Source organism: Sorex araneus, chromosome X, assembly GCF_027595985.1.
Source record: "Sorex araneus isolate mSorAra2 chromosome X, mSorAra2.pri, whole genome shotgun sequence".
Classification (NCBI taxonomy): domain Eukaryota; kingdom Metazoa; phylum Chordata; class Mammalia; order Eulipotyphla; family Soricidae; genus Sorex; species Sorex araneus.
The window spans coordinates 188,547,104-188,560,310 of NC_073313.1; the positions used below are offsets into that span (position 1 = coordinate 188,547,104).

The window sequence follows — 13,207 nt, forward strand, 5'->3', positions numbered from 1 at the left end:
CTGGTGACAAGATTCCACTCGGGAGCACTCCAGGCCAGGAGGGGCCATTGCGGCGAAACCCAAGCCCGCCTGTTCCATTCTGGAAAGAAGCCTCGGAGAGGGCGGAGGGGTTGGGGCCAAGGGGGCACAGAAGCGAGTCCTCACGGGGCGGTGGGTGGGGGGGGGCAACCACTGGGCTTCTCCTCCACCCACTCAGGCCCAGCACCACCCACACCTGCTCTGAGGCCCAGGGCCAGGGCCCAGCCAGCTGCGAAGGGTCACCCGGCCGCCCACCCGCCCCGCTGGAGTGGAGAGAACCCAGGGGGACAGCACTGGGGCCACGGCCCTCACCTTGGCAATTTTGGCTTCATCCTTCTTTTTGGCTGTTTGCAGGGACTCATAATGGTGCCGGGCGCTGTCGTAGTCCACCAGCTTCCGCCCTCGCTTGGCGATGCGTGACTGGGGGACAGAGGGCGGGCACCCACGCTGAGAGGCCGACTCCAGGCGGGGCCCGGGAAGGGGCTCACCCCGGGTCCCTCACGTCCTCGGAGCACATGCTAGGGGCATGGCTGCTCCAGCCCTGCTGGTGGCCACGACTCACCCCTTCCGGAGAGCCCAGGGGCTCCCTCTATCACACAGAGGCCGACGGGCGCCTTGGGACAGGAACCCATGTGCCTGCCGGTCACTACCGTGTCAGACAAGCCTCTTTCCAGCACCCCAGAGATGTCACTCGGCCCACACCATCAGCCCCCTCTCTCCCTCCCGGCAGCCAGCACGGCACCTTGGGGAGGCTGAGGGGAGCCGGCAGGGGCAGCGTGGACCTGAGGTCACCGAGCACATGCCCAGCTCAGCGGAGGCAGCAGCTTCCTGTGTCCCCACCACAGATGCACCCGGAAGATGCAGCACACCCCAGGCCACCCCCTCCCCACGCTGGCCGCCTCCCTTCCTGGCCACCCCCCTCCCTGGCCACCTCCCTCTGCAGCACGTGGCCTGGCCCCGGGAACCTCTTGGCACGTGTGCCCAGGCCCTCATCCCTTTGCCCACCCAATACAGTCAAGCGGTCACTCCACACAACAGGGACAAACATGTCCAGACACCATGAGGGTCCCTCTCCACAGCCTGGAGTTTCCAGAAGGCCCCAGTCAGGGGAGGTCGGGCTGGCTTGGGGCGGGGAGCAGCCCTGGAGGATGGGCGAGGCAGGCGGGAGGACGCTGGATGCCTGAGCCAGGCCTGAGCTGCCCGAAAGGGCCTTGCTCCCACAGTCCCTGGCCCTCAGAACCCCACGGATCACTGCCAGGCCAGACAGCAGGGCAGATGGTGGACATGCACTCCTCACCTTGATGTCAGGAAACTGGCCCAGGTATGTGTCCATGGTCAGCAGCGCCTGGTCCACCAGCTTCTGGTGGTAATCTAGCCAGAGCAGGTCATTGTTCTGCAGGAGGCAAGAGCAGAAATGGGGCCCCTGGGATAAGGTGGGCCATGCAGCCCCCTTCGGCCTCTGGCTTCCCAGAGGCTCAGGGTCAGCCCCAGCTCCAACACTCAGCAGCTTGCTGAAGTGTCTCAGAAACAAAGTTTCCTTGGGGCTGGAGTGACACTATAGTGGGTAGGGTGCTGGTGTTGCAAGTGGCCAACCTGGGCCTGGTCCCCGGCACCCCACATGGTCCCACGTCTGGTGGAACAGAACCAGAAATATGCCCTAAGCACCACTAGGTGTGACCCCCCAAAACAAAAACAACAAAAGAAATGACATTTCCTGCCCTAAGCAATTAACTCTTATTTGAAGGTTCACTTGGACTGGAACGACAGCACAGTAGGTAGGGCATTTGCCTTACATGCAGCCAACCCAGGTTCGATTCCTCCACCCCTCTCAGAGAGCACAGCAAGCCAGGAGAGTATCCCGCCCACACGGCAGAGCCTGGCAAGCTACCCATGGTGTATTCGATACGCCAAAAACAGTAACAAGTCTCACATGGAGACATTACTGGTGCCCGCTCGAGAAAATCGATGAGCAACGGGAGGACAGTGGTACAGTGCTACAGGGTGCCAGTTAGGATCAGATACCCCCCGCCCCCACCCCGCCACATACACACACCACACACACAAGCAGGTGGTTTTGGGGGAGGGGCTTCCTGAACAGTGAGAATCCAGCACACAGCATGGGCAGGGAAGGCTTATGGGATGGGTGCGGGGAAGGGGGGGGGAGGAGGACCAACACCCATCCCCGCCAGGCTCACCTCTGCAATCTTGTTGGCTTCGTCCCTGCCGGGCCAGTCAGGTTCATACACCTCCTGCAGACACTCGTTCAGCTTCTTGGAGGCCTCGTGCATGGCTGCGGGCGGAAGGGCCACACTGGAGCCTGCTCCCCGTCCCAGCCTGGCACCCAGACCCGGGGCCGGGCCAGGAGGGGCTTCACTCCATCCCGACCCACAAGCCAGCTCTGCCCTTACCTTTGACGGAGGCCAGGTAGGTGCGGAGATCCTTCTGCAGCCGGGTGCCCTCAGTCTGCAAGAGAAAGACCCAGCTCCGTTCCTCGCTAAGCCCGGAGCCCCGAGCAAGTCACTGAGATGCTCCGAGCCTTGGTCCTCCGGCTCTCGAGTCTGGGCTGAGTGAGGCCTGCCTGGAGCTTCCCAGCAGCGGGCAGCGCCCTCACCTGAGCCCTCTGCGCCTGCGTCATCATCGCCGATCCCCTTCAACAGGTATTTGTGGATGGCCGCGCGCTCCCCTCCCGTCCAGCCCAGTGTCCCCCAAAGCCAGACATCAACAACGGGACTGACTGGGAGTGTGGCTGCCACCGAGGGGGCGTGGCCTCATCAAAAGTGGGCGTGGCCTCATCAAAAGTGGGCGTGGCCTTCTGTCCACAGTGCAACTCAAGCCACTGGGGCCCAGAAAATGGGGGCCTGGGTATACTTGTCCCCATCCCCAAAGACCTCAGGGTCCCTGACTTCTCCCCTCCCCGCCAGACACCCCCAACAGGCCCTTTGCTCTCCTCCCACCACCCCAGAGTCAGGCCCATCCTAGCCCGCAGGTGTCCATAGCACGAGGCACACTGACGGCAGCGCTTCACAAGCTGGCACGTGACGAGGAAGCTGGCAGAGACTGGCCCGGGGCCTCCAGGGCCTCAGCACTCAGAGCCCTGTTTGCTGATGGGTCACACTGGGGCCCAGGAAGGCACGTCGCTATTTTGCTAATCCCAGACATGTCTCAGTGGGACACACACAGACAGTCCAGGGACTTTCAGGCAGTACCTAGATGTGCACAATGCAAGACAGAAAATGGGAAGCCCGTAAAAGCCCCAGGGGACCGAGCCTGCCTTGCAGAAATGAGATGGCTCAAGTTCGATCCCTCTCATCCCCGAAGGCAATCTTGGTGGTGATGTCATTAGGGGTCCACAGCTCCATGGTGGGGTTCGATCTCCCGCACGCGGCAAATAAGTGTGGGGGAGAGAGACCTCGTGGGGAAAGAGAGAGAGCGTGTAATACAAAACAAATCCTCTAGCACTGCCTTTTTGGCAGATTTGAGTGGTGGTGAGACTGGTGTGGAAATATCAAATGTAACGCAAGTAGAGAGAGAGAGAGAGAGTGTGGGGGAAACTGTCTGCCACACGGGAAGGGTTGGAACAGGGGTGGTGGTAGGAGGGGAATACTGAGGATTTTGGTGGTGGGAAATGTGCACTGGTAAAGGGAAGGGCGTTTGATGATGGTATGACTGAAGCTCAAACATGAAAGCTTTGTAACTGTAGCTTATGGTGAATCTAAAAACGGGGGAAAAATAATAATAAAATAATAAAATGAATAAAAGAGAGAGAGAGCGCGCATGTGTGAGCTCCAGCACCAAAGTGTGCGTGATGACGCCATTCAACTGTGTGTGCCCACCACCAAGCGTGTCCGGCCCCCCATCATGGCTGCAGCCACAAGAAAGGGCCAGGGATGCGGAAAATAAAACTATCTTTCTAATGAGCAAATAGAGTGGAGTGGCGAGGGAAAAGAAGAAACCAGAAATGTGTTCCAAGATTCCTCCCGCCCCGCGAGCAGTGGCACAGCCCTGGACACGTAATTTAATCAGACACATAATTCTGGTGCTGCTTAAAGATCAAAGGAAGGAACAAAAGGCCAGCCCCGGGCGGGCACCCCAGCTCTTTGGAATTTCATAGGGGTTTGAAAGTGAACCCCAGGGGCTGGGCAGTGAGTGTGGGGGTCACCCCACTCAAGGCACCTCCTTGGACCGAACAATGGAAGACTGTGTGGGACGCAGGAGGGTTCCACCGGCTGCGCTGTGATGCCACGGCAGTCATCTGATGTCACAGAACCTTCCAGACCTGCTGCTCTTCCTGCCAAGGCTCCGTCTCCCGCTCCCCCCAGGACATGTGCATACTGCACTCTGAGGAAGGGGTGCCCCCTGGCACTGGCCGCTGTGCCAGTCCCTCTTCAGGCCGTACCAGGGCCCCTTGTGTTGACCAAACAAGGCCCCGCTGTGAGCCGGCCTGTGAGGCACGGACACGGCCACCCCGTGCCAGCTGCAGCTGGGCTCCCCCGCCCGCCCCTCCTGCAGGGCAGCCTGGGCCCACCCGAGGAACAAGTGCATTCCCTTCCCAGGGCGCAGGACTGTCTGGAAACAGCTCTGGGGGTAGCTGGGGCTCTTCTGGCCTGCTCCCGCCATGGCACTCAGAGAGGGCCAGGAACCCGCGAGAGCCTCGCCATCCACATCAAACCGCTGAGGGTAGCCGGCGGGGAGGGGGCCGGTGCCAAACCACACCCCCAAGCATCTCCCTCTAAGCCCCATCTCTGACATGCCCATGGCCTGGGGCCCCCACCAGGCAGGGCTGGCCGCCTCAAAATGAACCCCCGTGACTTTAATGGACTCCTGGCCCCCTTGTGTCAACGCCACAGGGTCTTCCCTCCGTCCCAGGGCCCTGGGCAGGTCTGCAGAGGACACACCTATGCTACTTCCATAAGAGCCAAGCAGGCGGCGGGGATGAGCCCTGAGGTGCAAGGGTGCAAGGGCCTGGCCCCAAGGAACCGCCCAGCCGCCCTGACATGGAGGCCCAGGTGCCTTTGAAGGAGCCAGAATTGGGTTTATAGTATTGGGGGGGGGTCGCTGCGAGGTTCTCAGTGCAGAACAGAGCACAAGGACGCTGGGCGCAGAGGGCAGCAAACTGAGACCCTATGAGAGCTGGCCATAGCACAGTGACCCGCCTCTCAGGCAGGGGCAGAGAGGGGCTCCCAGGCTGGCCAGCGCCCTCCCGGGGTGTTCGCAAAGAAAAGGCGAGTGGTATCCTGCCTTCTCTCAGACCCACCAATCCCTGCAGGTCGGGGCAAAGCCTCCTGCTGCTCCCTGAATTCACCCCAGGCACAAGATGTCCTTCCAACCCTGCCACCAACCTGCAGCCCTGCCGCGTCCCCCCGACACACACACCCACACACCAGTCAAATCCCTAACTGCCGGGGAGGGTGACTCAGTCTCATGTGAGATGTCAAAGCCGCCCCCTCCAGGTCATCCTTCACTCCCATCCCGAGAGTGGACAGAGCTGGGGTTCAAGGGACTTCACAGCCACAGTCAGGAGCCACACCCCGGGGCTGCAAGGCACGCATCTGCAAAGATACCGAGATTCCTGCTCTTTCACAGGTCCTCAAGGAAAGACGAGGCAACTCAACGCCTTCAGAGCTGCACCGCCTGAGGACACCGGCTTCACGTGGCCCTCAGGGTCTCAGAGACAGAAAGCAGGGTCCTGAGACTGTCATTCAAGCCTCCACATTGCAGATGAGAAAACGGAGACCCAAGAGGCAAGGGGGTCACCCCGAGAGCGGAGACAGGCACATCATGGCACCTTCCTAAGCCTTGCAGGGGGACATGCAACCATGGGGGATACCCTGGTGGGTGCAAAGGGACCTCCCCACTGACCTCTGGCAGAGGAGGAAGGATACCACATGGCCAATTTCCAGTAGGCTCTCCCTGAGTCCTCCCTCTGTGCCTCGAGAGGGAGCACTCCTCCCTGAGCGCCATTAGCGGTGCAGAGGCGCCGGTGAGTGCTCTTAGTGTTTTCCGAGACATCCACCTTGGACACGGAGTCAGGAGAAGCCAGGCAGGCCCTGCCAATCAGTCCCCACCCTGACCTCTCTGGCCCCTTTCCCAGCGGCGTAGACCTTGCGCTCACTCCCCAGGTCTATCGTTTCGTCCGTGTGGCTGCTTCTGGCCTCCAATCCTGTCTGAGACTCACAGGAATTGGCCTCTGTAGCCACGGGGTCAAGGCCCAGCTCCCCCACCCGCTACCTGGCCCAGACGTGGTCCTTCAAGCGCCTCAAAGTCTTTGGAACCAGACAATAAAGGTTTATCTGCTTGGCCTTGGACAAATTCTTCAGCTCCTGAGCGCCAAGTTCGCCGTCCGTGCCAGCGACTGCACAGGCAGTTGGGGGGCAACCACGAAGCATCTTGCAGACAGCCTGGCCTGCAGCCTGCCCCACGGATGGTACAATCAATGCTCCGCCGCATCAAGCCAATAATATCAAGTCAGTCTGTTCACCCCACATCAGACCGTACAGAGGCCCCTCCCCTTAACAGAAGGTTCTGGAGTTCCCACATACTGTGACATTCAAGGTTCTCCTGAGTCTGACCACATCCAGTACAGTGCTAGTCAGACCCCACACCCCACCCGGCCCCACCACCCCTTCTGTCTCACCAGGGACCGAGGTGTACCCTGCCCCCCACTTCCTCAGTCCACACCCCGTATTAGACTTCCTGCAGGAAGTCTTCCCTGACCCCCACGGACCCCACCCCCAGGCTCTAGACGGCTCCCACCCAGCAGCCACACCTCCAACTCACCCAGGCTCCCTGAGAGCAGGGACAGCCACACTCACCAGCTGCTTGTTGAAATTCTGGACACACTGTTCAAACTGCTCGTCCTTTGTCTCATCAGCCTTCCCCAGTTTCTGGAGCACCTGCCGAGGTAGAAGGAGAGGGAAGAACGTTACCTGGAGGCAGAGAGGCCCACCCGAGAAAGGCCAGTCACGAGAAGCCCCCTCCCGGGTCCTTCCACCCAGTCCGGAGCACTGGAAGACAGCTGAGATGCCCAAAGGCAGGACTGAGGCTAGTGGGTCTCGAGACGCCTCTGTCAGTGCCCATGCAGCACCAGGAGGAGGTGGGGACCCGCTCACAGTCACGACCAGCAGCGCAGGAAGGGCCCTTCAGAGACACACGAGAGACTGGCATCCCTGCAGGGCTGCAGAAATGGCTCGATGGGCTGAGCACGCATTTTGCCTTCGAGAGGCTGGGACTCTATCCCCAGCATCACCATACAGTCCCCTGAGTGACCGCTGGGCACAGAACCAGGAGCATGACCGGCTGGGGTTCAAACACTCAAATTAAGAGACAGGCGCCGCTCCTTGTTGATCTCACATTGCACCTTTGGGTGTACCCCCCTGATCCTGAGGGCTGACAGCACAAGGAGCAGGGAGGTGGGCAGTGGTGACCCCACCTCCCCACATATGACCATTTCCTTGGCCCACACTCAGAACACCACAGGACAGCTGAGGTGCTGAGAGGTGGCCCAGCCCCCGAGGACGCAGCTGTCAGGGCTGGCTGTAGTCTCTTCACCAATATGACTCAGTTCCAGATGTGATGTGCTAGCCGCCCACACAGCCCTCCACAGCCCAGTTCCCCAGTTCACGCTCTGATCACACACACACACACACACACACACACACACACACACACACACACATACACACACACAGGCTCATGGGTCCATGTCAGCTCCCTCAGCTTTCGGGAGGTGGGGACGGGGCCAGTGCAGGAGCGAGTGAAGGCAAAGACGGGGCAGGGGAGTCCAGGAAGCGGAGGGCGCACTGCAGCAGTCTGAGAGGAAGCCCACCAGGGAAAGGTTCCCCCCAAGCCCCCCACACTCCCCCGGCAGCTTCTGCTCCCCCTGGCTCCAGGATGGGAGGGAGGCACCATAGAGGCCAGGAGGAGGGAGGGCCATGGGGGAGGGAGACTGACCAGTGGGGTCAGTAGAGTGCAGAGGCTTTGGAGGGAGAAATCAAGGTGGGGACAGACCAGCCCGGGAGGACCAGGCACCTGCCCTGGACACAGAGCGGCTCCCTGAGGCGAGCCCAAGCCCAGCAGGAAGGGCAGCTGCTGGTGTGTGCAAGGGGGACGGATAAGCGCCCACAAGCAGAGGAGCCCAGCAGGGGGCAGCCTGTCTGAGGCCAGCAGGTGCCTCAGCCGCGTCCTCCCTGCAGAGAGCCTGAAGTAGGGAGAAGGGGAGGGGACAGAGATGCCATGGCATGCCTTGTCAAGGGTGAAGTCGAGGGTGAGAGATATCCCTGGGGCTGCCCACAAGGGCCAAGGCAGGTCCGGATAGCTCTGTGGCCTGGGACTCCCCACCACTGCATACAACCCGGGTGTGAGAGCGGCGGCAGCACGGGGGCCCCACACAGCACCGCAGCTGCAGTATATGGGCCTCCCTGAGCACCCAGACTGCAGTGCATAAGCCTCCCTGAGCACCCAGACTGCAGTGCATGGGACTCCCTGAGCACCGAGACTGAAGTACATGGGACTCCCTGAGCACCGAGACTGCAGTGCATAAGCTTCTCTGAGCACCAAGGCTACAGTGCTTAAGTCTCACTGAGCACTGAGGCTGCAGTGCATAACTCACTGAGTACCAAGGCTGCAGTGCATGGAACTCACCGAGCACCGACACTGCAGTGTATGTGACTCACTGAGCACTGAGACTGCAGTGTATGCGCCCCACATGGAAAAGCATAACTAGATGATGCTCGGGGCAGCTGGAAGATGGCTCAAATGGTGGAGCACACACCCAGCAGATGAGGGGGTCCTGGCACCACACCCCACCCCAGCACCACCGGGCGTGCCCTACAAACTATGCCAGCACAGACGGGAGGGCAGCCGGCCTGCCCAGCAGGCAAGAGCACACGAGCAAGAGCCCAGAGCAGCCAGCACAGGCCCCAGCGCAGGTCGCATGGCCCCAGCTGACACTACAGCCACGAGTACACACCTGGTTGCGCCAACAAGCAGCGAAGGCAAAGGGAGAGGAGGGGGCACCCTGAGGTGAGCCCCCACACTGCCGGGAGCAGCAGCGCTGAGCACCCAGGGCCTAGGCCTTGTCCGGGGGCACTGGGTCCTCCTCCCCAAGTGCCTACTGGGAGCCCTGCCAAGCAGAGGTCTGGGGCAGTGAGGTGGGGGGCTGGGGGGTAACTGACCAGTCCATCCTCGGGCAGGGAGGCCGCTGGGCCACCAGACTCACACAGAGGGGGCGGCGTGCAGCAAGGAGACCAGAGAGAGAAGAAAAGAAACCCCCCAGAGAAATTCCAATCCCTCCCTCCACACAGCCAGAGGTCACCGAGCATGGAGGAGGCTAAGGGGGACAGTCTGGCAGGACGCCAGAGCCTCACTATGTGGGAGGGGGCGGCCCCACCCTGCTGGTCCGGTCCCACGCAGGTGGGGTGAACTTGGGAGGTGCCTACATACAGCCAGACAGAGTTCCCCGCACCCCACAGCCCCTGATGAAGGCCTGCCCGCCTCAGTCCCTCCTCCAGAGAGGGTGGGGGGCATCAGGTGGGAGAGAGCGTGCAGGATGGCACAAGGGCCACTGAGGCTGGGCAGAGAGGGGACCCCCACAGAGCAGGGCAAGGAGGGGACCCCACACTCTTCTCACTGGGCATCCAGCTCTGGCCTGGCTGTCAGGTGCCAAGGCCCCAGGTCACACCCACAAACACAACAGCCACCACATCCTGAGGCGTCCTGAGGACACGGGGACATCTTCAGGCTTCAGGCAGGGATGCCAGCACAGGCAAGACTCTGCCATGCAGTGAGGAAGGGACCCCCTCGTCTCTCTCCCTCCCCCACCCCACCCCCTTCCCCACTTTCCTCTCCCCCTCCTCCTCTCTTCTCCCCTCTTTCCCTCCCTCTCTCTCTCCTTTCTCTATCTCTCTCCCTCCCCCCTGGATTCCTCCCTCCCTTTCTCCTCTCCCTCTCCACTCCCTCCCTCTCCTCTCTCTCCTCTCCTTTCTCTCTCCCACTCTTTCTCTTCCTCCCCTTCCCTCCCTCTATCCCTTTCTCCTCTTCCTCTCTCCCTCCCTCCTTCTCTCTCTCCCTTTCCCTCCCTCCCTCCTCTCTCACTCTTTTCCCTCTCCCTCTCCCAGTCACCTGAAGCTCCCACCTTAAGCCTGGAGCTTGGTTACTAACCAAGTCACTTTTTCTGGTGTCCACACTGGCACTTGGGTAAAGAAGATTCCCCTAAGAGGCCTCCATTCACTCAGCGAGGAGCGGGCCTGACAAGCTAACCCACACGCCAGGCCCTGCTGATGACATCCCAAGACACTGGGCAGAAGTCAACTGCACACAAGCTACCCACGAGACACTTGATGCAGGATTAGCCAGGGGACACCCCCTCCAGGAAGCTGCCCTGACTGCTCCCTCCCCACACCTCTCTGTATCATGTAGGGACTGGGACCTACCCCTGACTGCTGGGCCCATGTCCCCATCACTGAAACCCCTGAGGTCCAGCCTCCAGCCCTCCTGTGTCCCCAGGTCCCGCACAGGGCAGACACACATGCTCATCTGAGCAAGGGAGCTTGAGGGCAGGCACGAGACTCTGACCAAAATACCCCACTCTCATGACCATCGGAAGGGCAGGACTCAGAAGCTCGCAGGCATCAACTCAGGGTGTGTCCCATGGAGGGGAAACTGAGCACCACTGCCTCCAGACAGGGCCTGGATAAACTTGGCCCACTCGAATCCCACCGGCCTCCTACTTCCCACCCTCCCTCCATAGCTGGGGCTCCGCCAGCCCAGTGGCTAGGGGACAGAGCCCTCTACCTGGCTTCTGTCAGGCCCAAAGCAGACCTCCTCCCTGCCACCAGCCTGAAAGATGTCCAGTCACACCTTTGTCACCCCATCCCCAGGGAGGCCCAAGACTGCTCTCTTCACACCCAAACCGTGGTCTGCTGGCAAGCGTGCACATGTACATGCATATGTCCCACGCATGCACATCTGCACCTACACATACGCACATCCACACCTGCATGCACACACAACACGCATCTGCACATACACACATGCACAGGAGCACGGGTACACACGAACACACGCACGCCTATGCACATAAACACAGACGCATACGTTAAGTCCACCACGCATGCACACACACGCACACACACCTGACCGCACACACAGTCTTCTACTCCTGAGACAGAGGCTATGGTCAGGTCCTGGACCATGGGGACACAGGTGCTCCCTCCGGGGGAAGCTTACAAGACAGACCACTGGGGGCTGTCAGAGGAGCCTGGGTGTGGGACGGGTGCTCCGTGGGGCTCGGAGGGTAGCAGAAGGCTGAGCTGCATGAGGAGGGGACCGGGAGAGAGTTGGGTCTCCTGCTCACTGGCCAGGTCCTGAACTGGCGCGGGGTGGGGGTGCCCAGATGCTTCTGCAGCCCCTTTATCGGCACGGCCCTCCTGTGTAAGAAATGAAGGACGCCTTTCTGCTGAGGTGTCCAGGGACTGGAGCAGACCCCGGTGCCATTCCGGCAGAGCAGGCAGCCCCGACGGGGCCACCCACTTCCTCTCCCCACCTCCGTGCTCAGAGAAAGGAGTGAAGAGGCCCAGGTAAGGCGGGGGGGGGGGGGAGGGGAAGAAGGTGGGGGGGAAGGATCCTACTGCAAATTACCACAGCTGGGCCCAGAACTGAGCGGCCGCCCCTCCCCGGGCGGGCAGGGCAAACTCCCGGAGATGCATGGGTGCCTCTGCTGCAGTGGGAGCCTCCAGAGACGTGGGTGCCGGGGCGGGGGTGCAGGGGGTGCGCCCCACCTTCCCCGGCCTTCATACCGGCTGGGGCCTTTTCCCCAGCCCAGAGCCGCCACAGGAGTCAGGAGAGGCCCGCTCCCCACTCCCATGACGACGGGCGGTCCTGCCTGTCCTCGCCAGGCCACCTCCAGCCTCGCAGGGGCTCCCGCAAGCCACAAGTCCACGGCACGGGGTCGTCAGCGGCAGCCTCTGTCAGCTCCCTCCCTGGGAAGGAACCACGAAGGCCCCCGAGCACTGCTCCCAAAGGCCAGAGCCACCCCCCTGCAGCCCCCTCTGCACGCACAGACGCGGGTACCCAGACAAGTCAGGACACCATGCCCAGGGTCACTCAGCAGCCAGCCCACAGTGCTCCCGCTCCCCAGGTCTCTCCGAGTCCCTTGGTGGGAGCTGTCCCCTGAGCAACCCCTCCGCATCCCCTCAGAGGATGCTGTCCTCTGCATCCCCACCCCATCGTGGGGGACACCACACCCCGAGGAAGGACAACGGTTCAGGGCAAGAAGAAGCACTTTCCAGAGCCCAAGGGTTGAAGGAAGAGCTGAAGGGTCCAGGCCCGGGAGGGTGGCGGAGAGGCAGAACCCGCCCTCCCAGCCAGCCCTGCGCCCCGGGAAGGTCAGGCCTTCTCCGCAGCTGTCAGTGCTCAGCAGAGGGCCCAGCCCCGCACCCCCAAACACATACGCTCACACACACAGGGTCCCTCCCAGCACCCCACTTCCCCAGCAGCCTTCACCTTCCTCATCTTCTCCAGCATGTCTACCACCACCTCGGCTCCCACCAGGGACTGGCAGGACTGGGGGACGGGTGGGAGGTGGCTGTCACCTCCTCCCCTCAGCGCCGTGTGGTCGGGGGAGGGGGAGCCCGGGGGACAGGATGCACATCCTCACACGCCCACACAGATGCTCCCCGAGTCAGGGCTGGACAGACAAACAGACAGACGGGCAGGCGGAAGTCAGTTTCTGCCCAGCACACACAGGTCCTGCCTGCGGGGAGGGGACACCCTGAGAGATAAGGAAAGGCCCTGGGCGTGGAGCCAAAGACCCCCTGTGGAGTGGGGTCCTCCCACAGGTAGACAGGCCAGGCTGGGGCACTGTGTCCCTCCTCTGGACCCTCAGGGTCCTGCACCCTCCGCCCTAGGCTGGAGCTGTCTCTCTGCGTGTCCCCGGGGCCGCCTCCATCCTCTCCCTCGCTGCTCAGCAGACCATGCCAGAGAGCAGCGGTGCCAGCCCCAGGCAGACTCAGGCTCCTCCTGCACGCCAGGCTAGCACAGCCTGTCCCTTGTCCCCGCAGGTAACCTGGGAGCCCACAGGCCCTGGGAGCCGGGCGGCAGGGCCTCAGCAGCTCTAACAGGGCGCGGGACGGAGAACAGGTGAGCCTCTCGGTCTCCCCCATTCAGGATGATGCACAGCCCCCTTGCAACT

At 61.8% G+C, this 13,207-nt stretch overlaps 1 protein-coding gene across 8 annotated transcripts in view; it reads right to left on the reverse strand.

Annotated features, from left to right (window-relative positions):
* Nucleotides 1–13,207, reverse strand: part of BIN1 (bridging integrator 1) — a 58,472-nt gene that overhangs the window by 19,664 nt on the left and 25,601 nt on the right. For all 8 annotated transcript variants that reach the window (XM_055123389.1, XM_004608130.2, XM_055123390.1 and 5 more), the window contains exons 2-6: nucleotides 6,831–6,911; nucleotides 2,427–2,481; nucleotides 2,214–2,308; nucleotides 1,316–1,411; nucleotides 331–438 (exon numbers count right to left, since the gene is read on the reverse strand). In XM_055123389.1, coding sequence (XP_054979364.1) covers nucleotides 331–438; nucleotides 1,316–1,411; nucleotides 2,214–2,308; nucleotides 2,427–2,481; nucleotides 6,831–6,911 — 435 coding nt within the window. The remainder of the gene's footprint in view (nucleotides 1–330; nucleotides 439–1,315; nucleotides 1,412–2,213; nucleotides 2,309–2,426; nucleotides 2,482–6,830; nucleotides 6,912–13,207) is intronic.